The sequence below is a fragment of the Notamacropus eugenii genome, chromosome 7, assembly GCF_028372415.1.
Source record: "Notamacropus eugenii isolate mMacEug1 chromosome 7, mMacEug1.pri_v2, whole genome shotgun sequence".
Taxonomy (NCBI): Eukaryota; Metazoa; Chordata; class Mammalia; order Diprotodontia; family Macropodidae; genus Notamacropus; species Notamacropus eugenii.
The window spans coordinates 1,576,339-1,602,879 of NC_092878.1; the positions used below are offsets into that span (position 1 = coordinate 1,576,339).

Consider the following 26,541-nt stretch of genomic DNA (forward strand, 5'->3'; position numbering starts at 1 on the left):
TTGATTTCAATGGTGGGATATGAATCTGGGCAATGAGCCAATGAGATTCAGTTCTATATTCTCTAAGATTCAGACTCCCAGGGAAAAGCTCCATATTGCAGTTAGAAGACTGAAGGTTCTGAGCCTGTCTCTGACATTCACTCCCACTGGGACTCTGGAAAAATCATGTCACTGCTCTGGGTTTTGGCTTCCTCGTCCATAAAAGGAGGAGGTTGGGTTGGATGGTGCCTAATGTCTTTTGAACTTTAATATCTTATAATACTAATTTTATTGGAGCATGAGCTCTCTTAATTTTAGCTAAACAAGGGGAAAGGTCTTGATGTGTGATCGCAAAAGGATGTCACCCCCTTCATGAAGCCTTCTCTTTAGTTTCCTCCTTAGAACCAAGGGAAAGTCATCTCACCTTCAATTCAATTTATATGCTTACTGAGCTTGCTCTGAAAATTTCCGGTAGCACTTTTCCTCCCATTTCTCTCACTCTTCCTACTATCATAGCGATGGTCTTGTCTTTCTTCCCCTTTCTATCAGACTGGAGACTTCTTGAAGGCAAAGCTTGAGTTGCACTTATTTTTGCATCCCCAGCACTTTGCAGAGTGCCTCACCCACAGTAGCTGTTCCATAAATCATTGCTGAATGGAAGGAAGGTGGTGTTCTTCTAAGCCCCCGATTAGTTAGACTTGCCCAGCATCCTGAGCACTGGGGTCATCCAATGAGCCAGTCAAGTTTCTATTGTCTAACACTGCTTGGTGTGTTACTGGGGAAGCGGAGTATCCCTGATCACCAAGGTTTAAAATAATCAGAAAAAGACAGAGACAGAGGCAGCTAGAAGGAGAAAGATAGACAGAAAGAGACAGTCAGAGAGACAGAGGAAATAGGAGGTAAGTAGGTAGGTAGGTAGATGATGATGATGATGATGACGATGATGACAGAGAGAAAGAGAGAGAGACAGAGAGAGAAAGAGAGAGACAGAGAGAGAAATAGAGAGAGAGAGAGACAGAGACAGAGACAGAGAGAGACAGAGAGAGATAGAGAGAGAGAGAGAGACAGAGAGAGACAGAGACACAGAGAAAGAGAGACAGAGAGAGACAAAGAGAGACAGAGAGAGACGGGGAGAGAAAGAGAGAGAGATAGAGACAGAGAGAGACAGAGAGAGAAAGAGAGACAGAGAGAGACACAGAGAGAGACAGAGACAGAAGGAGAGAGAGACAGAGAGAGACAGAGAAAGAGAGAGACAGAGAGAGAGGGAGAGAGAGAGAAAGATTGGGAGGAGAGGGAGAGGGAGAGAAAGACAGCCTTCCTTCGGAGTGGAATAAAATGAGATCCTAATACCTTTTAGCACCTATGCTACATAAAAGGGTTAAACCCCACCTTCAAACCTGAGCTTTCCCCTCCCTCCATTTCTTCCTCTCCCCTATCCCTTCCTCCTCCTTCCCCAGGTTCTAGGTCTTATCCTAGAAACAGATGAATTAGCTCAAAGTGTGCAAATCCATCTCTGAAGCTGGGCTTCAATGCTTTTCATTTCCTAACAAGAAAGAGGCTCTGTTTCCAACCTTTTCATGCTATTTCCCTATTGTAGGCTCTCTTTTCCCAATCAAATGTTTATTTGGAATGACTCAGGCTGGGGAGGACAAGGGAATTAGCTAGACCTATGCGCAATGATCTTTGTGATATATCAAATCCCCTATTTAGCCTTTAGAGCTCTTCCCAGCCCAGCCCCTTTCTTCCTTTTCAATTTCCTTAACTTTTACTTGCTTCTACATGCCCTACAATCTAGGCACACTGGCCCTTTTCAGGCATCCCAGAGAATTTTCAATACATACATGCCTTGGCCCTGCTGTTCCTCACACATGACACCTCTGACCTCTTGCTTCTGTACTGACTGTGTGCCCCAGTGTGGAAATGCATAGGATTTTGCCCTCCTGCTCAAATGCCTTGAGTGGCTCCCTGTCAACCCTAGCACTCAACATAAATTCCTGTCATTTAACCCACTACATAATTTGACTACCTACCTTTCTAGCTTTCTTTCACATTACTCCCCTTTACACGCTCTACATTGAAGCACTTTTCTCCTCACTGTCTACATAACTCACCAATGCCAGAAAACATGGGAGTGAAGTCCTCAGAGGACTTAATAAAGCTTTCTTGGTACTTGAGTCATGGTGGAAAGAGGGATGCCATCTCCCCAAATAATTGTGCCTCTGACCATCCTCTAAGTGACGAATGGATAGGTCTGGGACACAGGAGTGATGTGGAACAGGTGAGGAACCTACTGCTCAGGCCGAGCGGCTGATATGCTGGAGAATCCCAGCCAAAGAAAGTGGTCTCAGGCTCTAGGTTTCATCAATTAATATTTCTGTTCACTCTGGAGTACCTCCCAATATTTTGAGAAGTTCCATATCAAAACCACTGAAAACTAGGAAGGCAAAATTGTGTAGCGTTTGAAAGAGTTGAACCGGGGTTCAAGTCTCTGCTCTGTCACTTACTACCTGTGAGATCCCAGGCTTGTGACTTAACCTTTCTAGGCCTCAATTTCCTCATTTGTAAAGTAAGAGATTCAGATGATCTCTAAGGCTCCTTTTACCAATAAGAACCATGAGCCGAAGATGCCAAGAGGTAATTCATAGCAAAATTAAGCCATTTTCTTATCCACATAAAGTGGGGGTTGGGCTAAATGGTATCTAAGGTCCCTTCCAGGGACAAAATTCTTTGTGAAGTACTTCTCTCCTTGAAGATGGCTCCCTGGGGGCTTTGTTGTGACTATCCCGTGGTTACCATGTTCTTGTCAGCCTTTATCTAGAGCCTCCTATCACTGCCACTGGGGCTACCCTCAGTAGCTTTGACCTTAGCCTTGGGCATAAGGCAAGGGGGCAGATTAGATCCTTTTCTGTCACAGTGAAGAATCTGAACCATCACCAATCTCCATTCTGAAGTTGGAGGGAATAGGAATGTGGGGAGAGAGGGGGAGAGAAGAGGAGGAAGAGGAGGAGGAGGAGGAGAGAGAGAGACAGAGAGACAGACAGAGAGAGATGGAGACAGAGAGAGACAAAGAGAGACAGAGACAGACAGATAGACAGAGAGACAAAGAGAGACAGAGAAACAAAGACAGACAGACAGAGGCAGACAGAAAGAAAGAGGGAGGGAAGGAGAGAGACAGACATAGACAGAGAGAGAGAGACAGAGAGAAAGAAAGAGGGAGAGAGACAGAGAGAGATAGAGAGAGACAGAGAGAGACAGAGAGAGACAGAGAGAGGAAGAGAGAAATTCAAATGAAGGAGACTTGGTGAGGAGAATAGAGTGCATTTATCTTGAAGATGAAGGGGAGATAATAGCGACTCACTGAAAGCAGTTTCCCCCCACAATACTTGGGTCGACACAACTGGCCCTGCTTCTTTGTCAATAAGCTAAGAGGCATAAAGAGCTTCTCCAAGAATCAACCGTCACTGGCTAGTGATGCGTTTGGCAAATTAAAACTCCACGAATGCTTTGGCAAAGTCCCTCATTCTCCCAGAGTTGATTGCTTCGGTTCATTCTCTGAAAGAAGCCTTGACAAAAGGGGATAATGTTAATGGACAGGATGGTGCTGAATACCAGAAAAGGTGCAGTTATGCAGTGAGAGAAAATCATTCCTAACTGGTGATGAACGTTGTGATCCAGCTGCACTGAGGAAGGGAGTCTTTTAAAACACACATTCAACAACAGCTGAGTGTTGCCTTAATGTGTCTTCCAGAACGACGAGTGAGGCGCAGCTCCCTGAGTACCAGAACTGCACACTGGGTCAAATGGAAGATAACTCCATAGGGAGATTCTGAAATCAGTGGGAATGTGGAGGCAAAGGAAGAGAGCAGACATTCTATGGGTCTGTCTGGGATCCAAGCATAGGATTCTATGTTTCTAGGATCATTATTCTTTCAGTAGGTTGACCTAAAAAGTCCTTTTTTAGGCATCCCAGAGAATTTTCAGTTCACACACGCTAATAAGCTTTCATCTTCCCAGCTTTATCTAAGATGGTCCCTAGCCTGTGGGAAGTAGGGTTGAGGCACATATTTCTACACCATCTCATGCTGTAGAAAATCTCCTTATCTTCCTTAAGAGTTTTTTTTTAAATCAAAGTAGCCTCTTTCTTCCTAATCAATTTAAAAAAACCTTGCTTTTCAAATTGGCCTCGATCTGAGTTTGAACAGTCCCTCGATATGAACAGTCTTTCATCTCTAAATATGGATTTATGTCGCCAGCACTAATATCTTTGTTAACAATAGCGTATGCAGATGAGAGATAATAGATTCACCCAGTCCTATTGTCAGGTCTTTTCCTTCTTTTGAAAGCACAGCGTTTCTGAAAGATCCATAAATGGAGAGATTTGGATGGGTTGGGGTGGGGGGGACAGGAGAGGTGTATTTGGGCAAAGAAGGGTGGTGTTGTTTGTGCTTCCTTCTTCAAGAAGACCGTAGCACCAGGGAGGTGATTCCTCACATGTAACTGAATTGGGTTTAAGTGAGGGGTGGCTGTGCAAAGTCATCAAGCAGTCTCATTTTCTCCTCCAGAACCATCTGGGTCCAGTGGCCAGACATAGATCAGGACTGGAGATGGCCCAGGGTGCAATGGAGGACCTTGGCCTTTTCAAACTGAAGTCTTTAACTGGCCTCAGTTTGACTGGCATTTGGGCAAAGAAAGAAAGACCGTAGGAAACAGAAAGAAGAGGGCTTAGGTATAAATTTGAACTGAACTGTGATTTGTCCGTGACTGTTCCTGCCTCAGTCTCAGATAAAACGTCTTTATTTATGGGGGAGACCTTTGGACAAAAATCTTTTCAGTTTGACTTTTTCTGAATTTACCTACAAAGCCTGAGGGTAAGCTGAAGGAATACCTACTGGGCATTAAGTAGGATTTGGGGGAGTAATGTGGAGGGGGGAGTCAGCTTTTAGCCCTCCAGCTACTGCTATTGGCCATCAAGGAGCAGTGTGGGGCTGTAGAAAGAGAACTGACTTCAGTGAGAAGACCTGGGTTTGTATCTTGGGTCTTTCATTAGCAATCTGGACAAGCCTGGGCAAGGCTTGTGTCCCTCAGTTTTCTCATCTGCAAAATGGGGTTAATAATGCGTATTTAATTACACAGTACTGAAATCCCAAGAAACAGAGAAGGGCAAGCTGAGGCCAGGGGCTATAGTGACCTGTGCATTGGCCATTAAACATATGTGACTGGCGCTGGGCTTTGGCCTTTCTACTTCCAGGTGGGCCAGGCGGACCTTGAGGGCCAGGAGGTCCAGGAGGGCCAGGGAGGCCTGGGGGACCTGGGTCACCTTTGGCACCTAGAGAGAAACAGAGAAAGAAAGAGAGTGAGAGACAGTATTGCCATGGATGGAGCTTTAATTCCATGCAGTAGAAGGATGTTGGGAAGCTTTTTCTCCATGGATCATAGATATAGCCTGGGAAGGAACCTGAGATGTTAATGATTTTGACCCTTTGCTATAAAGTGAGGAAACTGAGCCCCAGAAAGCCTGAATGACTTACTCAGGGCCACACAGTTACTAAGAGTCTGAGGTGGGGTCAGAACCCAGGGCTTCTCAATTCCAAGTTTCATCCTCCATTCTGCCTCCTAAGGGAGACCCTGCCAGCCTCTCTTTTCCATACATTTTTAAACACTCTGAGTTACATCCTTGTCATGATGAGACACTGATGAAGGATTTAGGTAAAGGATCAATCTATTTAATCCTAAATAGATATTCCATTAAAGGCTAAACCAGTACCTGCCCGCTGGGCGCTGGGCCTCCAGGAAGTTCTTTGTGGAGTGGGGAGGTACGTTCTAAAGGATTTCTATTAGGAATCTAATTATTGAAATCTCTTTTTAAGGGGCAAAGGTGTACAGTGGAAAAGAGCGCCGGCCTTGAGGTCGGAAGGGCTGAAGGTGTATCTTGGCTCTTTCACTGACTAGCTGAGTAAGCTTGGACGAGTCACTTAACTGTTCTGTGCCTCAGTTTTCTAGTCTGTAAAATGGGTATAATAGTGGCCTCTACCTCTCAGGATTATTGTGAAAATCATAGAGAATCTTAGGTAATATTTGTAAAGTGCTTAGCACAGTGTCTGGAATATAATGGCTGATATATAAATGCTTTTTTTCTTTCTTCCTTCCTTCCTCCCTTCCTCCCTTCCTTCCTCCCTTCCTTTCTTCCTTCCTTCCTCCCTTCCTTTCTTCCTTCCTCCTTTCCTTCTTTCCCTCATTCTTTCCTTCCTTCCCTCCCTCCTGCCCAAAGTCACATGGCAAGCAAACAGCACAGCCAAGATAGGATCAGATAGATATAGAGCTGTAAGAGACCAGAGAGGCAAACTAGTCCAGTCCCTTTTTCTATATGAGGAAAGTGAAGCAGCCAAAGGTTAAGTGATTTTCCTAAGGCCACCCAGGTAGGAAGTTGTAGGACCAGGATTTGAAAATAGGTCCCCTCCCTTCAAACCTACTACTCTACCACTGTACCACACTGCCTCTCCAAAATTCCATTTTTATGTATTGCTTCATCCTTTTCAAAGGAATACTTTGTTCTCCCAAGCCTTACTTTTTAAGGTATTTTAGATAGCAGTCTTTCTAGAATGTGTTGCATACTTTCCTGCCTTCCAAAACAGTATATTGCACATCATGTAACCTTTCTGTGATGACTCAGGGCTACCATTATTAGCACCAAGCATTGTACTGTACTAGAATTCAAGTTACTTGAGACATTATAGGGCTTTGCACTCCCACACAAGATGGTCTACATGACTATGCTTTTTTATACAGATGTCTCCTTCTTCACTATCAGCTATCATTTTTTTCTCTCCCTCTATCTGTGTCTATCCCATCTCCTCTAATCTGTGCCTCCAAACCAGGCAGGAAATCCAGACAACTAGTTTTCTCATCTACAAAATGAGGATAATAGTATCCAACCAACTTTTTCTTGGGTTCAATTGTTTCAATCATGTCCAGATTTTCATGATCCCATTCAGAGTTTTCTTGGCAAAGACACTGGAGGAGCTTCCATTTCCTTCTCCAGCTCATTTTACAGATGAGGAAACTGAGGCAAATGGGGTGAAGTAACTTGCCCAGGTTCACACAGCTAGTAAGTGTCTGAGGCCAGATTTGAACTCAGGAAGATGAGTCTTCCTGATTCCAGGTCCCATGCTTTAACCACTACACAACGTAGCTGCCCTCCTGGTTTCCCTGGCTTCCTTCAAATTTCAAATAAAATCCCTCCTTCTGCAAAAAGCCTTTCCTGATCACCCTTGGTGCCAGTTGCTTCCCTCTGAGATTTCCTCCAGTTACCCTGTCTCATAGCTGTTTACACATTGACTTCTCCATTAGATTATGAGATCTTTGAGAGCAAAGATGGTTTTTAACCTTTGTATACCCTATACTTAGCCTAATGTCTGGCACATAGTAGGCCCTTAATAAATAAATGCTTGCTGAACTGACAAAATGCTGATTAAATGACATGATCTTATATTTAGGGAAGCTTTTCCTGCTCACACTGCATTTGCATTTATTGAGATATTACTGTAAAGGAAAAAAAAGCACTCAACTCAATTGGATTCCAATTCTAGCTCTACACCTTAGTATCTGCGTGACCTTGGACAATTCACTTCACTTCCATGGATCTCAGCCTCTTCATCTGTGAAATGGCAATGGAGCACTCCCACTACCTACTTCACAGACTGATTTGGAGGATACTTATGTGGGTTATAATGCTAAAGCTCCAGCTATTCAAACATAGAAGACAGTGACTGAACCTGTGATTTTATTAATACAGGGACCTGAGGGATAAGGAAGCTCCCTCTGTCAATGCAGGCTGGAACCTTCCCCACCATTTATAGTTTTAAAGGGTTTCCAAGGACTCTGAGAGGTTAGGTAACTTGTCCAGGGTCACATGGCCAGCATGTATCAGAGGCAGGCCTTAAACCAAAGTTTCCCCAACTTTCTGTGACAGACTGCTCTGCTCTCCAAACTCTCAGGCCAGTAAAACCTTCTGCACTGAGTGGGCATGACCAAGTCAAAGTTGTAGCACATAAACTGAGCAAAAGAAATTGTTCATCCTTCATTTTGGAGAAGGCCAATAGCATTGTGGATAATGTCTTGATTTGCTTATGAATGGAATCTAAGTGAGGCAGAGCTGTATAAAGTCTTCAGCCTCACTCTGTCTTCCAGAGTCATCAAAATCCGGTGACTAGCAAAGATCAGGATGGCTGGCAACAGCCTGGGATGCAGAGGATGACCTTGGTGCCCACTTGGCAAAACAAACAAAAAAAACCCTCACTGTCCACAATAACTACAGGTCATCAGGCCAAGTGCTGGTCATTGAACAGTTGACTAGTGACCATTGCAGCAAACTTGCAGACCTTGCCTTCTCTGCGCAGGGTGGAGGCCAGCTCTTTAGCTACCATGCCTCTTAGCTGAACAGAAGGGATCCTAATCACATGAGCCAAAGTGGTTGTACCCTTACCTGTAGGAAGCACATCATTGGATGGGTCACCTTTGTCTCCTTTCTCTCCTCTTTCACCTTTCTCTCCTGGGGGACCATCATTTCCAGGCAAGCCTAATTCACCAGGGTCTCCCCTTTCTCCTTTCTCCCCTTGATGTCCTATGGCCCCAGGAAGTCCTAAGAACAAATGATACATTAGTCATATAGTGTAAAGAATCACCAAAAAGTTCCTGTCCACCCTAAAGAAAAACCCAACCTCTGTTTGGGAAAGCCTCCTCCTCCAACAAATTATAATGACATATAGCAGTACCAAGTATTAGGAGTATAACGTATGGCAAGGCTAGCAAAGTTTGACTTGAAAGAATTTGATTTCTATTAGATTTCTAATTGACTCAGTTTCCCCAGAATATTTTGATTGAACCTATATAACAGACATAGACTAAAAAAAATCAGAATCCATTTCAACAGGAAATATATTGTCACATGTAGGTAATAAATGACACTGAATTTGCAACCAAGATGGGTCTCCTTTGAGCAAACTTTTAATGGTTTTTACCAAAAAAGAAGCTTAAGTATCTCCTGAGGAGGTCTTAGAAAACAGAACAAACTAGAATAAAAAAAAAGGTGGGAAAAGTCGAATAGATGTGATGTTCAGGCAAACTGGGAAGAAAGAGGAAGGGATGAGAAATGATCTTATAGTGGGTCAGATTTTTGGCAACAGGAAAGAGCAAGGATAATGCAGTTACTACAAGGTTAAATACAATAGGGCTTGCAAAAACACGTCTGTAAACAAGGTAAGTAGGTAAGTGGTGCTGTGGATAGAGTACAGGGCCTGAAGTCAGGAAATTTGTTGTCGTTTAGTAGTTTTTTATCCAGAGTCACACGGCCATTTGGGGTTTTCTTAGCAAAAATACTGGAATAGTTTGCCATTTCCTTCTGCAGTTCATTTTACAGATAGGGAAACTGAGGCATGCAAAGTTAAGTGACTTGTCCAGGGTCACACAGCTAGTAAGTGTCTGAGGCTGGATTTGAACTCAGGAACTGACTTCAGACCCAGAACTCTATCCAGTATGCTTCCTCACTGCCCCCAAGATCAAGGAAACCCAAAACATTTAGAGGAAATGGTGAGTCATTGTCAAGGGCAAGCACCAACCAGAGAAGAGCTACTTCCATTGCTCCACCAGCCCTCAAGGAGGCCATGAACAAAAAGAAAGACTCCAGATAGCCAAAATGTTTATATGGCACTTTTTGTGTTAGAAAAGTACAGAAAATAAGATAGGTACCCATCGGCTGGAAATTGGTTAAATGAATTATGGTAGATGAATGTGATGGTCAGTTAAGTGGCACAATAGATAGAATGTTAGGCCTAAGTCAAGAAAACCTGAGTTCAAATCTGGCCCTAGACTCCTACTACATGTGTGACCTTAGACAAGTCACTTGAGCCTGTTTCCTCATCTGTAAAAAGGAGATAATGATACTACTTGTTGTCAAGATCGATTGTGATAATAATTATAAAGTGCTTAGTGTGGATCCTGTCATGGAATAAATGCTATACAATGTTAACTATTATTATTGATGGAATATCACTGTTCTGCAAGAAATGACAAATAATGAACACAGAGAAGCATGGGAAAATGTATATGAACGGATGCAAGGTGGAGTGAGCAGTCAGGAGAACACTCTATACAGTAACTCCAGCAGTGTTCACAGAGCAAGCAATACCCATAAAACACTGGAAACTGAATGTTGCAAAATCCTAAAGACTAAGTTTGGCCCCAAAGAAGAGACACGAGTGGTCCGTTGGCCCACTTTGCAGAAATCATAGTTCATGGAAGTATAATGTCATATTTGTCATAATATAATATAAAGTCGTATAATGTCATAATTCTTTTTGTTCATCACTTTTGCTGATTTTTCTCTTCTTTTTTAAAAATTATTTGTTTTCAGAGATAGCTCTCTAGGAATAGAAAGGCCCCATAAAAATAAAATGCATCCCTAAAAATCTGTTTTTAAAAAGAGAAAGCTTAGAAGTGAGCATTAACAGGAACCAGCAAATCCTGGCCTGCCTGCTTCCTTGGGCCCTATCAAAATCATGGGGACTAACGCATTTTACTTATTCATTTTTTTCTTTCTGGGTTCTAAGACAATCAAAAGGTATGTTTTCATATTTTCTTCTTAATTATTAAAATGACAACACTTCTCATTAATCAATTATCTTTGAGCCTCCACCCTAGTTTGTTCAATATTATTTAATTAATTAAATGAGGGTTTTTTCTCCTGTTTTTGTTCCTCTCTCTCTCTCTCTCTCTCTCTCTCTCTCTCTCTCTCTCTCTATATATATATATATATATATATATATATATATATATATATATATATATATATATCTGTAGATATCTAGAGATAACTATCTATATATCAAAACTCTTAATCTCCTAGGTTTACATAAGCATCCAGGTTACTGACTATAGTATACTACTTATGAATAGGGTAATCATTAGTAATACCAAAACACTATTGATTTCCAATAGATTCAGCTGTGAGAAAGATCATCGTCCAGATCTCCCTTTAGGCATCACTACGACTAATGACTTCTAAATTCTAGAAACACAGCTCTACCATTCACTGCTTTTAGGATTCCAGTCTCTTTTTACAAGTTTTCTACATGCTTCTTTGCCAGACAAGGATAAACTCAGTTATCTCAAGAAATAAGTTTTTAGTCTTTTTTTCCCTCTGCCTTTCTTTGGGCTCTAGGAAGACTGGTTTGACAGCTGAGTGGAGGATGGATTGGAGTAGGGGAAGACTTGAAGTGGGAGACTAATCAGTGGTCTATTCAGTGGTTTAGGTCGAAGATGATAAGAGCCCATACTAAGGTGGTGGTGGTGTTGGACAAGAGAAGGGGATATATGAGAAAACCATTGTGAAGGCAAAACTGACAGGACTTAGCAACAGACTGGATATAGGAAGTGAAAGAGGGAGGCATTGAGCATGACACACAAGTTGTGAGCCTGGGTGACTAAGAGGATGGTGGTATCCTTGACAATAACAGGGAATTTTGAAAGTGGGGATAATATTAGGGGGAAGATAATAAGTCCAGTTTTGGAAACAGTGAGTTTAAGAGTCTATGTGACATCTAGCCTGAGATGTCTAATAAACAAATGGAGATAAGAGTCTGGAAGTTAGGGGCTGGGTAGGTAGATATGAGAATCATCAGCATAGAGATGACAATTAAAACCACAGGGGCTAATGAGATCGCCAAGTGACATAGTATAAAGGAGGAGGAGAAGAGGGTCCAGCACAGAGCCCTGGGGAACACCCACTTTTCCTTAACAAAGATCCAGGTAAGGAGACTAAGGAGGAACAGTTAGACAAGTAGACAGGACCAAGAAAATACAAAACAAGCAAGGTCCAGACATCTCAGTAGTGCTTAATTCAGGAAGTAAGGCTACGAGAATGAGTAAAATAAGGCTCTTACCATAAAGAGGAATTAAGACGGTAGTGATACCCAAGACACAATACCCCTGAAAGAGAATGAGTGGCTTCAAAACATCTACAGAATCTCAAAGAAAAATACAGGTTTCCTGAGAGAATTTAAGCAGGAGCTTTGAAGAGAGTTTTAAAAAATGATTTTGTAAATGAAATAAGAATGCTAGAGGAAAGAAAGACTTGGAAACAGAACGAACAGATTAGTGTAAGAGGTACAAAACCTTACCCAAACAACAAAATTGGAATGAACCAAATTGAAGCTAATGACTCTATGAGACAAGAAATATTAAAACAAATGCAAAGGACTAAAAAACAGAAGAGAATGTAAGGTATCTAATATAAAAAAATAATTGAACTAGCAAACAGATCATATCATTAGTTTACTTGAAAGCCATGACCAGAAAAGAATCTGGACATCATACTTTTAAATCATGACTTGAACACTGGCTGGCTGAGTAACCCTGGGCAAGTCACTTAACCTTTCCGAGCCTCAGTTTCCTTATCTCTAAAATTAAGGGGTTTGGCTTAATGATCGCTAAGTCCCCCACTAGTTCTAAAACTGATTAATTAGCCTATGACTACCTCCAGTGTCAAGAAGACCATTACTTGGAGAATTTGGCAAATTGCATTCAGATAATTTATACTGAACTAAAATATAATTCATCCTTAAACCGTAGTTATTTTGGTGCTTCAAATAATTGCAGTCTCTTAGGCAGCATAAGTGGAGCCCCTCTATAACTTAGTAGGTGATTGTTGTACTAGAGAAAATCCATCCCCTTTCATCCATCATGGTATCATTCTGTGGGACCTAGCTCAGCTTAGTCTTTGGACAACAAGCCCAGAGTCACTCAATTTGTGTTTGCCTTGAAGCTCTTACAACTTGGTAATGGATTACTCTTATCCATTGACACTAGAGTTACAAAAGGGTCATACTAAAATAATACCTAGCATTTCTATAGAGTTTCAAGGTTTACAAAGCTCTTTATACATGTTATCTTACTGATCCTCGCAACAACCCTGTGAGGTATTAGTTTGATTTTTACAGAGGAGGCAACTGAGGCTGAGAGAGGTTAAATGCCTTGCCCAGGGTCACACAACTAGTAAGTGCTGAAGCTAGATTTGAATTTAGGTCTTCCTGACTCTAGGTCTAACTTCTGTCCACCGTTCCACCTAGCTGCCCCATATACAGTATAGCTGGACAATTGAGAATGGACTCATGAAATGTTCGAGCTGGGAGGGACCTTCGAAATCACCAAGTTCCACCTACCCAGGGGCTCACTTGTTTGGCAAAGGCCCTTATGGCCATATGTGTAAGGAGGAAGATTTTATAAGACCTAGATATGACAGAGCTGGGGAAAATTCGCTGGTGGTTACTTCATTATATTATGTGCAAGATATTCACTGGCCTCACAAAGACCTTTTCCTCCTCAGTGCCTGATTTCTGACTATGTGCTTTCATCTTTTGCCTTTTGCTTCTTAAAAAGTTTGAATATGTAACTACAAAGCATCATGCTTGAATTCAGCTATTAAAAGTTAATTATTTTCTTAATCCAAAATTTTTTGAATAGCTAAGAAGCCAAGATGTCTAGGATTAAAGACTATTTTTTATCGATATGTTTCAGTATATATCATTACAGGCAGGAAGACTTAGATTAACAGATACAGAGTAAAGATGGAAAAAACCCTGAGAAGATTTTTAAAAATCCCAGACAACAACCCTGAGCATACTGAGCAACCTTGAGGAGAGTGAGTAAAAAGTGTCTCCTTTTGATGGAGAGGTGGGGGACTATGGGTGTGGAATGTGGGCTGCACTGTCAGATGGGGTCACTGTCTCAGGTGGTTTTACTGAATCTTTTTTGCTTTGTTACAAGTGGTCAAAGAGACTGAGTTGGAGGTATACTCCAAATGACTATTATATTAAAATAAAAAACAATACAGCTTTTTAAAATGTGTGTGTGTGTGCGTGTGTGTACATACCATACTGGGGACTCGCATTTTAAAGGTTTCATAAGAGTGAAAGGATTTTGCCATCTTTGCCACCTCATGTAATAACGCCTGAATTACTAAATCTGCTTCCGAACAGAGCTTTCTGTTCACTGTGTCTCCTCCTTCCAGTTCATTCTTTCATCTGATTTCGCCTACCTCTGGCCTCTTAATCTTTTTCTGGAAAAAGTCTAAGGTGGGAGAAGGAGACAAGTGTTATTATTACATGATTATATACATATATATAATGTTTTGTACAGCTACATACTGTATAATAATTATATAAAAACCATCAAAACCATCATTTATGTATTGATTTCAGATTTGTAAAGTCCTTACATATATGTATATGTATATGATTCTCACAATACTACAGGGTAAATGCTAGCTATTACTATCCTTATTATGTGGATGAAGAAATTGCTGCTTAGAGAGTGGTAACATAAAAAGCACAACCCTCAAAGCATGGCAATGATTTTGTTTATTCCTATTTTTGTGTGGATGATGGAATGCAAGAAAAATCTTTCCTCAAGCAAAATGTCCACTCTCATTTCTTGGGAAAATTTTATTTGTCACAGAGCTAGAAGAATGGAATGTCCGAAGTACAACAAAGTCCAGTCTTCATTTCCCAGTAAAATTTCCTACTGTGGCTCAGTCATTTTGCCTCCACGCTACTTAGAGAAAGTGAAGTCTGCAAGTTTGATATAATGGTCACCAATGAATGCCCTGCATTGTTTGGCCCTATGACTTGTGGCTACTGTAGTGACCATGTTTTTGAGGGAAAAGAAAGCAGCAAGATTTGTTTGTCTGGTGCAAGTGCTAGAGCTTTGGCTTTTTTTCTTTTCTGCCCACTCTTTGTAGTTCTATTAGCATGAGTGTTTGGGGAGAAAGTCCGTGGAGAGAGAGGTGATTTTAGAGTTAGGAAGGCCTCGCTTCCAGTCTTGCCTCTGACACATGCTGGTTGTGTGACCCTGGGCAGTTCATTTAATATCTCAGTGCCTTACTCATGAGTTGTCTGTGATCTGCATTCATGGAGGATATTTCTACCTATGTTGTTATTTTATTTTTTAGCTTACTTGGGATAGTCCTATAATTCTCTGGGCTTTAGGACAATTCCATTTCCTTCCTCTGGAAGTGGGGAAATACTTAATTTTTCTGAAATTGTCTGAGGTGAAGTTCTCCTCTCCTTTAAAGTGATAGCTGTCAGGTCTTGTGTGAATCTGATTGTAGATTCTTGGTACTTACACTCTTTATTTCTGGCTGCTTTCCCTCATTTAATAATGCATGAATTACTAAATCTGCTTCCAAACTGAGCTTTCTGTTCCCCGTGTGTCCTCCTTTTAGTTCATTCTTTAATCTGTTCTTATAGATACAGAACACAAAATTTAGAGCAAGAGGTTTCTTGATGGGTTAAGACTGAACCTTGTTCTGTCGTTTTTCAGTTGTGTCTGACTTTTCCAGACCCCATTTGGGGTTTTCTTGGCAAAGATACTGGAGTGGTTTCTCATTTCCTTCTCTAGCTCATTTTACAGATGAGGAAACTGAGGCAACCAAGGTTAAGTGACTCACCTAGGGTCACTGAGTTAGTGAGTGTCTGAGGTTGGATTTGAACTCATGATGCTGAGTCTTCCTGACTCTATCCATTGAGCCAACTAGCTGTCCCAAGACTCAGCCTAGCATTGGAATATGGATAAATTGTCAATCAAATGATTAAATGATATATGTAATTTAAAACATTAAATAAATATCAGTTACTGTTCTTGTTCAGAGCACCCTTGTAGATCAATCTCAAATAAGCAGGGGTTAGACGAGCGGATGATGCTCTAAAATTTTAGAGGGAGTCAAGGTACCCAGAGAAATGCTAAATAATTAAAACATTAGGAAGAGCTAAAAGGAACTTTAGAAGTAATTGAGTTCAATTCCCTTATCTTACAATTGAGGAAACTGAGTCCCAGAGAGGTTTATTATTTCATTGTCCTGGCTGAAGCCAGGTTAAATGACCTCTGAAGTCTCCTTTCACTTGGAGAGTCTGTGACTTCACTCTTTGGGCTTCAGTTTATTTATTTGTGAAATCACAGGGTTGGTCAAAAATTCTCTAAGGGCCATTCTTGCTCTAAACTTGTAATCCTATAAATAAAAACCCTACAAAGACTTCCTGTTATCTACTGCATTCATTACGTAGGTCTAGTTTTCAAGATTCTCCAAAATCTGGCTTTCCTCAGCCAGACTTACATGCTTTAAAATTTTCTAAAAGCATTCTTGAACTTTCAACAGCCTTCAGGATTTAGTACCCTCTCAACTTTCCTTGGCCAGAGAGATAGAGTTCTGACTTCAACAGTTTTATTTCTTCTGGGAAATCCCCTGAACTGTATTAGCACCAAGGGATGTGACTTCAACCTCCTCCACCTCTCCCCTCTCTGAACTTTGGCATATCCTTCCCCTTTTGTTAGTTGCAAATTAAAAAAGAAAAAAGTTCTTGGACAGGTACCTAGTTAAGAACGGGACATTGCCCCTAATATCTGTAACACAGCTTTCTACTTTACTGCATCCTGTTGGTGACAATACAGTTTGATGATTTTATTAGGTCAATTTAACCTCTTGTTCCATATAAATCAATGTGTTAAGATCATGTCTCACATCATGGGATTGTTTGAGCATTCTAGTGCCTCCAGTTACACAGGCAAGATGACTGAGGTCAGATCAGATGGTAAGTTATAATGGAAAATTTACTAGATTTGGAGGCAGAGAATTTGGGTTCAAATTCCATCTTAACCATTTAACAGATAGATGGTACAGTGGGCAGTGGCCTGAAGTCAGGAAGATCTGAATTCAAATCCAGCCTCAGACATTTACTAGATGCATGTCCTTGTACCAGTCACTTAACTTCTGTTTGTTTCTGTTTCCTCAACTGTAAAATGAGTAGATTGAAATAGATAATCTTTAAGACTGGTAGCTTTAAATCCACAATTATATGATTAGAGGAATCAAGTTATAGAGAAGAGGGAATTCCCTCTTAGAAACAATTAGAAACATTAGAAACAATGAAGTTTGATCAAGGAGGCCCCCCTCCATTTCCAGAGGAAATAGTAGAGGACTCTTAAAGGGCATCACCCCATCACTAGGCTCCCATTTCTGGACACAACCCTGAGATGAGTTGAAGAAATTTCAGGTCCTAGAGATTAGAGGTACCTATCACTGCAGAAATCGCTCCAGAAATTAATACCTCTAAAAAGAGGGTATAGATAATGATAAAGATGTACCTAATATTGAGAATTAGGTTGGAAAACTGAGCTGCCAATCCTGAGGATATTCAGGGCCCTCCATATAGGCCATGGTGGTGATGTGGAGCAGATGACTGTTGATTTATCTTACCCTACTGGAGGTTGGGGGTGGGGGTAGGAGAGGGGGGACAGTGGAGGGGTGGCAGATTGGGGAGGGGGTAATCAGAAGCAAACACTTTTGCAGAAGGACAGGTCAAAGTAGAGAACTGAATAAGGGCAGGACAGGATAGAAGGAAATATAGTTAGTCTTTCACAACATGACTGTTATAGAGGTCTTTTGCATGACCACACGTGCATAACCTATATTGAATTTCTAGCCTTCTCAATGAGAGTGTGTGGGGAGGGAGGAAGGGAAAGAATATGGAACTCAAAGTTTTATGTTTAAATGAATGTTAGAGGTTGTTTTTACATGCAACTAGGAAATAAGATATATAGGCAATAGGGTATAGAAATGTATCTTAACCTACAGAAAAATAGAAGGGAAGGGGATAAGAGGGAGGGTGGTGATAGAAGGGAGGGAAGATCAGAGGAAAGAGCAATCAGAATACACACTGTCCTGGGGTGGATGTAGGGGAGAGATGAGGAGAAAATTTGAAATTCTAAATTTTGTGAAAGTGAATGTTGAAAACTGGATATAAATAAATTTATTAAAATAAAAGAAGATGACTGCTGAAGTCAATGGGGGATAGAGCTGGGGTAAAGCAGCAGACACAAGTCAGCTGTTGAAGTTAGACCAGACAAATTGGGGCAAGGTTCAACATAAGCTGAAGACAGAAAGGTCTGGGCCACTTTATCAGAAACAATTGAGACTCAAGCCAGCTAACATTATGAAAGAAGGGTCTCTGACTTGGAGAATCAGTCAGAGAACTATGGACTTTTGCTCTTGTAGTCTATGGGCTACTCAGTTAACCATACCTCCCAGGCAGAACTGTGATTATTAAAGGAATATTTCCTAATGCATAGGATCATGTATTTAGAGCTGGAAAGGACATTGGATAGTTTTGATAATTACTGCCTTCTAATCTAGTTTAAGATCTGGTTCTGTGAAATCTCTTTCCTTTTCATTTTTTTCATTATTTCCTTTGATATTCTTGACTTTTATTCTTCCAAGTGAGTTTTCTTATTATTTTTCTAATTCAGTAAAATTTTTAAAATTTAATTTTGACAGGATTGAATATATAAATTAGTTTAGGTAAAACTGTGATTAGGTAAAATTGTCATTTTTATTATATAGACCCGACCTACTCATGAACAATGAATAGTTCCCTAATTACTTAAATCTGATTTTAACTGTATAAAAAATTTTTTAAACTTTTGTTTATATAGTTTCTGAATTGGGGTCCAACCCCCTCATCTGTAAGGAAACAGAGACAATATGAAGTGATTTGGCCAACATCTGTGCCAGAGATGGGATTTAACCCCCGTTCTGGGGACTCCAAGTGACTGTTCTTTACATTGTCCTATGCTGATCCTAAATTATGATGTGCATAATTTCTTGAGATTGGGAAATTATCTTCATTTCACAGGAAAATATGGTATGTCAGAGAGGAAGACCACATTTTCCAGCTGGAAGTGGGACTCTGACAGAAGTTTCATGTCCTCAGGAGTCTGAAAGTTTGGTCACAAATGCTTTTTCCTCTTCTTTTTGAACAGTTTGGTTCTCTGGGATTTTGTTTGTAGTAGGACAAGGACAGGGACTCAGCCTGGGTTAACATTTCTGTGGACATTTCTAAAGTTTCTAAAAACTTCCCTCCCTGAAGCTGGTAATTGATAAGATTTGGTCACTTTAATTAAAGAATAATTTTTCAACTTTGAGATAGGTTTGATGTTGGGACATATGATTATAAAAGCTTTTTCACTAATTTGCTGGGTGACCCTAGACAAGTGACTTCACCTCTCTGGGCCTTCATTTCCTCATGTGGAAAATGAGGGGATTTGGATTAGATGAAGAGATGTCAAATATTGGGCTGCATGCCCTTGTACCAGATTAAAAAGTAATTAATAAGTGGATGACAAAGAAATATAAATATGTTATTCAATAAATAAAAAAATTATTATTTCAATAACAGAAAAAGAATTTAAATAATTTTGATAGGAAATGTGGCAATATAATTATATTAGCTATGATTAAAATAAATAATTTGTTTAAAATAAAATCATTTTTAATAGACTATTAAGTAGCATAACATGAATAATAAAATACAATAAAACATAGATAACATTACATTTTAAAAGTAAATCAATTTGTGGCCCATAGAAATCCTTACATGTAGTCTAGTTGGATACCACTGGACCAGATGATTTCTAAAGTCCCTTCTAGCTTCAATATTCTATGGTTCTTTAAAGTTCTGTCATCTTTCTATCCAGCTCCAAACATTTCCTTGTTCTCTACAGTTTCTCTCTCTTCCCTGAGATGGAAAGTTTCTATAGGAAAGAATTCCTAATTCCATAATTCCTTGAATGCTCAATGGTTTTCCTATTCCTTTCTTATCACCAGGAAACCAAAGGGTTGATGTCAATCTAGAACTCTAGGAAGAGTATTCACCTCCCCCCGACCCCGCCACAAGTTCTGTTATTTCATTTTTGGCCAGATTTCCTAACTAGTCTTTGTTGCAGTGTTTTCAAGGGCAAGGACACATCTTCTACTTCTTTTGTCCTCCTCATCTCAGCACTAGCACAGGGCTAGGCGTAGAGGAGACAAGTTGCTCAAATTGACTGAATGCTGCGCAATGACATTTCATCCATCTAGGAAGCAAATCTGATTTACATGTCTAGTGGTTTCTTGGAAAAAGCCAAATGGTCTATAAAGGCACCATCATCATTATTCTGTGATGATATTCTTTGATAATTATTATAATAAACATAAGTGTTAGTTAATCCTGAATAATTTGTGGTTGTCATTTCTTGGACTGAACTGACCTGGGAACTCTGCCTTATTTCTGTGCACCACATTTTCACAGAGGGCTCCTGCTAAGCAGTAGAGCCTGCCAGCTGGTAATGAGATCCAATCATTCTGCCACAGGGTGTTATTTTTTTTTTGCATGAGGTTGTTTTTCTCTCATTCTCAGAGCTCATTTTCTGAGCGAGACATATCTACTACCCACCTGTGATCTGTGATTTCCTTTTTATTTTTTAAAAAAAGGGTAGCTAGTATGCTAATGTTTGCTCATCAGATTCGAATTAAGATAGACATTAGTTTGTGTTCAAAACCTTGTAGTTAGACAGAGACGTTGCACTTTTAAGTTATTTGGGGGGAAAATTAAAATGTGTTTGTTTAATATTTTTATTCCATGCAAGACCTAATGAAATTGTCTAGAAAATCCTGTACTGCTCTGTAAGTTTGTGGTCTCTTGAACTGAGTGATGTTAGAAGCCTAATACTACAATCTGTGTGTGTGTGTGTGTGTGTGTGTGTGTGTGTGTGTGTGTGTGTGTGTGGAGTGTGTGTGTGAGAGAGAGATAGACAGACAGATAGACAGAGACAGAGAGAAAGGAGAAGAGAGGCAGAGGGGAAAAAAGAATGAGGGAGAGGAGGAAAGCAGAGAGGGAGAAGGGAGAGGGGGAAGAGGTTGAGCAGAAGAGGGAGAAGAATGGAGAGACAGAGAGATATGGAGAGAAAGACAGAGACAAAAAGAGAGGGGAGAGGGAGAGGGAGAGGGAGAGAGGAGAGAGAGAGAGAGAGAGAGAGAGAGAGAGAGAGAGAGAGAGAGAGAGAGAGAGAGAGAGAGAGAGGAGAAATGGGGCAGATTCAGTAGGAAAGGAGGGAAGCAGGCAGGCTGTGGACAAGGTAATTCAACCACAGGTATGTTAGTGTTTAGAAAGGCAGTGGTTCGTTCCTTTCTCCTTCTCCCCTAGCCTCCACTGGCTATCTGCAGTCTCATCCACTCCTGGACCTGCCTTTTACCTCCACTGCTTATGCAGATAAAAGCAACAGAAGATTGTGTACATTGGGATAACAGAGGGGAACAATGTCTCCCTCGGTGTCAGTGTCTGGTCACATCCTAGCTCTGACTCTGCAGCCTGGCAAAGGTTAACTGACTCTAACAATGACGTATATCTCATAAATCACACACATTTTTTTTTTTTATTAAAGAAAGAACTTATCATGAGCAGGATGGAACAGACACGTGCCACTTTCCTGTCTCATGCATCTTTCAAGATCTGGTTCAAAACTCAAAGTTGTGTGTCTCCTTTATCTTAAAAAAATAAAACAAAAAGCACCCTCCCCCCACCCCAACCAAACAGCCCTTTCACTGGCCTTACTTCATTTTCGGGATCATTTTCTTTTTGCTGCCAAACTTCTCTAATGCATAGTCCACTTGTATGGACCCCATTTCCTAACAATCTGACTCCCTTGGGAATTCCTTGCAACGTGTCTTCTGTGGCTCTTCTAAGATCATCCTTTGAACAGTCACTGATGCAACCCTTGTTGACCAAGTCGGTAATCTTCTCTTAGTCTCTACCCTTTGGCTGTCTGTGATATCTGGCATTACTCATATCCAACTCTGCTTTCCCAAAAATCTCCCCCCACCCCTTTTCTCCTTTGCTGACTCTTCTTTCCTCTGCTTCCTAACTATAGTTCCCTCCCAAGACTGTCCTCAACCCCCTGCAGTTTCTCGACTGGTAACTTCCTCAGTGCACACATCCTCTCCCATGGCTTTAATTATCACTTCTGATGAAAGCGACTCACCAGTCCCTGTCTCTGTCCCTGACCTGTACTCCAGACCCATACTTCCAGCTGTTTATAGGACACTCCCACTTGTCTATACCAGTCCATATTCTCGAATTTGACATGTTCCAAACTGAATGCCTCATTATCTTACTCTATGAACCAGTTCTCCATTTTTCACAGGGATCTCACATTTTCCTTATTTTCTGTTCTAGAAGTGTTACGGTCATCTTTGTCTCTTTCTTCTCCTTTATCCTCTATTTACATCCATGTAGTCACTAAAGTCAGTAATTTCCTCATTTGAAATGTCTCTTGGGTTCCATTTTCAGTGCCATCTCATGTCTGTAGCATTGCTGACCTTGGCAATTTTATTCTTATGTTACCTCTTTCCAACATATCTGATATCCAACAACTTACTTTTTCTTTTTTCTTTTCCTTCCTTCCTTCCTTCCTTCCTTCCTTCCTTCCTTCCTTCCTTCCTTCCTTCCTTCTTTCCTTCCTTCCTTCCTTCTTTCCTTCCTTCCTTCCTTCTTTTCCTTTTTTGCTGGCAGGACAAATGGGGTGGGAGAGGGGTTTCAAGCTTGTGAATCCACACAAGGAAACTCCCAGTATTGAAGTGTCTTCCTTCAGTGACACAGATAGGCAACTACTTTGTGATTTGTCATCTTTAAAATTGCCCAGGTCATAGAGAAGTTACATGACCTACCCCAGCATTACCAAGCTAATAAATGTCAGGACAGGACTTGAACTCAAGCTGTTCTGACTATGAGATTAACTTTCTAACTAACCTCTCACTAATCTTCCTTAAAACATACTTTAATCTTGTTTTAGGATCTTAGATTTAGAGCTGAAAGGGACCTTAGGAGTAATCTTAGGAGTACAGATAAAGAAACTGAGACCCAGAGAGATGAAGCAACTAACTGACCAAGGTCAGGCAGGTAGTAAGAGGCAGAGCCAGGGATTTGAACCCAGGTTCTCTGATACTTAATCCAGAAGTCAGCTGGAGAATCTAGAGAATTCAGCAAACTAGAAACAACCTCTATGTCCAGTCATTAAAAAACAGAGGAATCAATTATGGTACATTGGTGCAGATGCAGCATGGCATAGTGGATAGGGAGCTGGCCTTGGATTTAGGAAGACTGGGTCTAACCGCTGACTCTGTCCCAGATGGGTCATGTGACCTGGCATGTCAATCTACTTGCAGCGTCCAGGGAAGCCTCTACATAAGATACAGAGAAGGTGCTGGTCTGCAGTGGCAGAGAGGATATTCCTTACCAGGATCTCTCTATATGGATTAAATCACAGATCTCATTAAAAAAGGGGTTATGCTGCTGTAAGCACAATAAGTGCAAATTATATGCAGAAACATAGAAAAACGCACATGAAGTGAGGCATAGCGGCTAGAACCAGGATATACGCTGGCTGTAATTATAACTGCAGCTAGAACAGACACTAGCTGTGTGATCTTGGGTAAGTTATTCAACCCTGTATGCCTCGGTTTCCTCATCGGTAAAATGAACTGGAGAAGGAAATGGTAAACCACTCCAGTACCTCTGCCAAGAAAACCCCAAAGAAGTTTGTGAAGTGTCAGACACGACTGAAATGACTGAACAGCAATAACCAGAACAGATATGTATGTATATCATATATTCATATGTATAGACACAGACTAGAATATAAATACACATATATGTATGTAAACTGACTATACAATTACATGTCTGCTGCATATGTATTGATTATGCAACATATATTTATATACATATATAAGTGTATATACACTTCTTCTTTACTCACACAACCTTAATTCTAATTCAAATCTTTCTCACTCTCACATGTACTGCTGCAAAAACCTCTGACTTAGATTTCCAGCTTTTGGCCTCCCCTTTCTCCATTTGATGTTACCCATGGCTGCCAAATTTTTATTCTTAAAACACAGAACTGAGTATGTCGCTCCTCCCTTTCAATAGCTCCCTGCTGCCTGTTGTATAAAGGACAAAACCCTCTTGAAAATCAGTGACTTCTATAATATGACTCCTACCTACCTTTAGAGTCATCTTGAGTGTCAGTAGTATTCTCTTTCAGGCTTTGGGTTCTGGTTGAAATGGACCTCTAGCTTTTTCCCAAATAGTTCCCACTGCCATGGCCTTGCCCAGGGGGTCGCTTATGTCTGGAATGCACTCTGTCCTTATCCCCACCTTGTAGATTCTCTCTCTTCCTTCAAAGCACAGCTCAGGAGCTCCACCTCCTACACAAGACCTTTCCTGATCTTCCCAGTTGTTGGAGCTCTTTCCCTCCTGAAATGACTCTGAATACTTTCTATGTCTTTTCCATGTACTTGTCTGTGTGCACACTGCATCACCCAGTAGAACATCAGTTCCTTGAAAGCAGGAACTGTTTCATTTTTGTCTTTGTATTACTAGACCTGAGTGTATCCTGTACCTAATAGATGCTTAATAAATGCAAGCTGAATTGAAATGAACAAAACTTGAGTCAAAACACAAGGATCTAGGGTGGGGAAGGAAGGAGAGTGGAAATAGAGAAGAGAGCAGAGAGGTGGCACTGAACTAGGAAAAAACTGGGGGGCTTCAGGGCTGATCTGATTCACAGTGTTCTCCTCATTGCGTTCTTGTCCTCTGTTGACCATTACCCCAGGAAGCAAGCCAGCTTTGGGGGCTCAGAAACTAGCTGGAGAGATCACTTTCCCCAAGTCTTAAATGAGAGTTTGTTAAGGTTCGGCTAGGGGTTGCTGGGAGAGGGGAAGAGCCTGCAGAATAGATCACAAAGGCTTGCAGGATATCACTGAATCAAAAGTTCCCTAGTTTCTCAACCACCAGTTTTCATTTTTATCCAAATACGGTCACAAAGACATGGGATAAGGAAATTACTTATAAATTCTATTTATAAATTTTGCCAAAATACCTATTCTTCCTTTTTTTCCATTTGCTCCTTTTTCTCCCTTTGGTCCTTGAATGCCAGGCAATCCATCTGATCCGTTGTATCCTGGTGACCCATTCATCCCCGGGGGTCCTAAACCAAAACACAAAATTAGTGAATATTTGGAGACAATTTAGCACTAGCTTTAAATTGGGCTTGAACAAATGCAATCTTTTTGTGTGTATTATATAAAAACCAAGGTAAAACCCCTAGTAAGAAAAACTGCAAGGCTGATGGGCTGAAGCCAGGCTGCCAAAGACAATTTAACGATAGGAGTTAGCACCTTTGTCCTTCTCCTTTCCTTCCCTGGCAGTAGACAGGAAATCGGATGCTCAGAATTGTCAGCCTTACAGTCTGGGGAAGGGGAATAGGCTGTGGAATTATTTCAGCTCCTTTCCCATCTCCTCCCTCCATACTCCTGCTTTGTTTAAACCTGATGGAGGAATGTCCAGTCATGCTTCCCATGTTACTGGAAGTTCAACGGTATCTTACCTGGTAGTCCAGGCGGCCCTAAAACAGAAAAAAAAGTATATTAGAAGGAAAATTGGTGGTAAAAGTAAAATTAATATGAAAAATCAATTAACAGTGGAGTATCTCACTCCTCCCACTTACAACCCCCCCCACCCTATCCCCTTTTAAGATTTATTACTAAATATTTAGCTATCTACAATGAACAAATTGAAACCATAGCTTTTGTAAAGAGCTCATTAAATAAATGTGTTAAAAGAACCCTATGAACAATTCAACTATGATCCCCTTGACAATAGAAATCTGTCTTTGCTCAAGTTTCATCCAACAAAGAATGTTTTCTATTCTATTCTCATGGCTAATTCCATTACACAAGGGTTTATGGACCTAAGTAATCAATAATTATTCTGCTTAAATTATTTAGTACCCTATCAGAAGAGCTTTTCTTTACAAAGGTGATCAAGCTAATGGTAGCATAACCCAGTTCTCGAGGGATTCCATTTTTAAAAATTCTTTTAAGTTGCATGAGAAAAGTTAGGGTCACTCTCAGATCAAATACCTTCCTTAGTGCATAATTGGCGGGGGATTTCAGGGATTCAGATGAGTCATTTACAAATATTCCAGCAAACAAATGCTTGCTGTCACAAATAGGTATGCCTCACTTTAAATCATTATTCTTGGGTGTTCAGGCAAGTTAATGAGATTGAAACATGAGAAACAGAAATAAATACTCCTGTTTTTTTCAAAGAGTATGTATAATAAAAATAACCCTGAGTGCTGGAAAGTTCTTTCCATAAATTTATCCATGTCTGTGTTCACTTATTTTATTCATAAAATGGTCATTTAAGAAACTCCTGTTTCATTCCCCAGCTATGAGAGGGATAAAATAGGGCACTTTTAGATGAGGAAATTCCTTCTCTTAATACAAGGTTGGCACTTTCTCTGCAATTTATAGTCTTAGAGAATTTCCCAGTGCACTGAGAGGTTAAGTAACTTGCCCAGGGTCATGTCAGATGTCATACTGGGCATTCTAGAGCAAGGCAGCTAGGATAAGATGAGAGTTCACACACACACACACACACACACACACACACACACACACACACACACACACACACTTCATTCCCCAAAGCTCCATGCTGAAGAAGTTAATATGCCTGATTTGCCTACTCATAAAAGGATTCATTCAGGGTTCCTCCCTGCGTTATTACAGCTGGTAAGAGACAGGACAGCAAATGCTCTCTGTGCACTTGCATGGAGTCATCAGCAGCAAAAGGG

The 26,541-nt window shown here is 40.7% G+C and overlaps 1 protein-coding gene across 1 annotated transcript in view; it reads right to left on the reverse strand.

Moving 5' to 3' along the window:
- The window catches only part of GLDN (gliomedin), an 83,346-nt gene that overhangs the window by 18,840 nt on the left and 37,965 nt on the right, over positions 1–26,541 (reverse strand). The window contains exons 3-6 of the mRNA XM_072623262.1: positions 25,288–25,305; positions 24,781–24,888; positions 8,462–8,617; positions 5,168–5,305 (exon numbers count right to left, since the gene is read on the reverse strand). Coding sequence (XP_072479363.1) covers positions 5,168–5,305; positions 8,462–8,617; positions 24,781–24,888; positions 25,288–25,305 — 420 coding nt within the window. The remainder of the gene's footprint in view (positions 1–5,167; positions 5,306–8,461; positions 8,618–24,780; positions 24,889–25,287; positions 25,306–26,541) is intronic.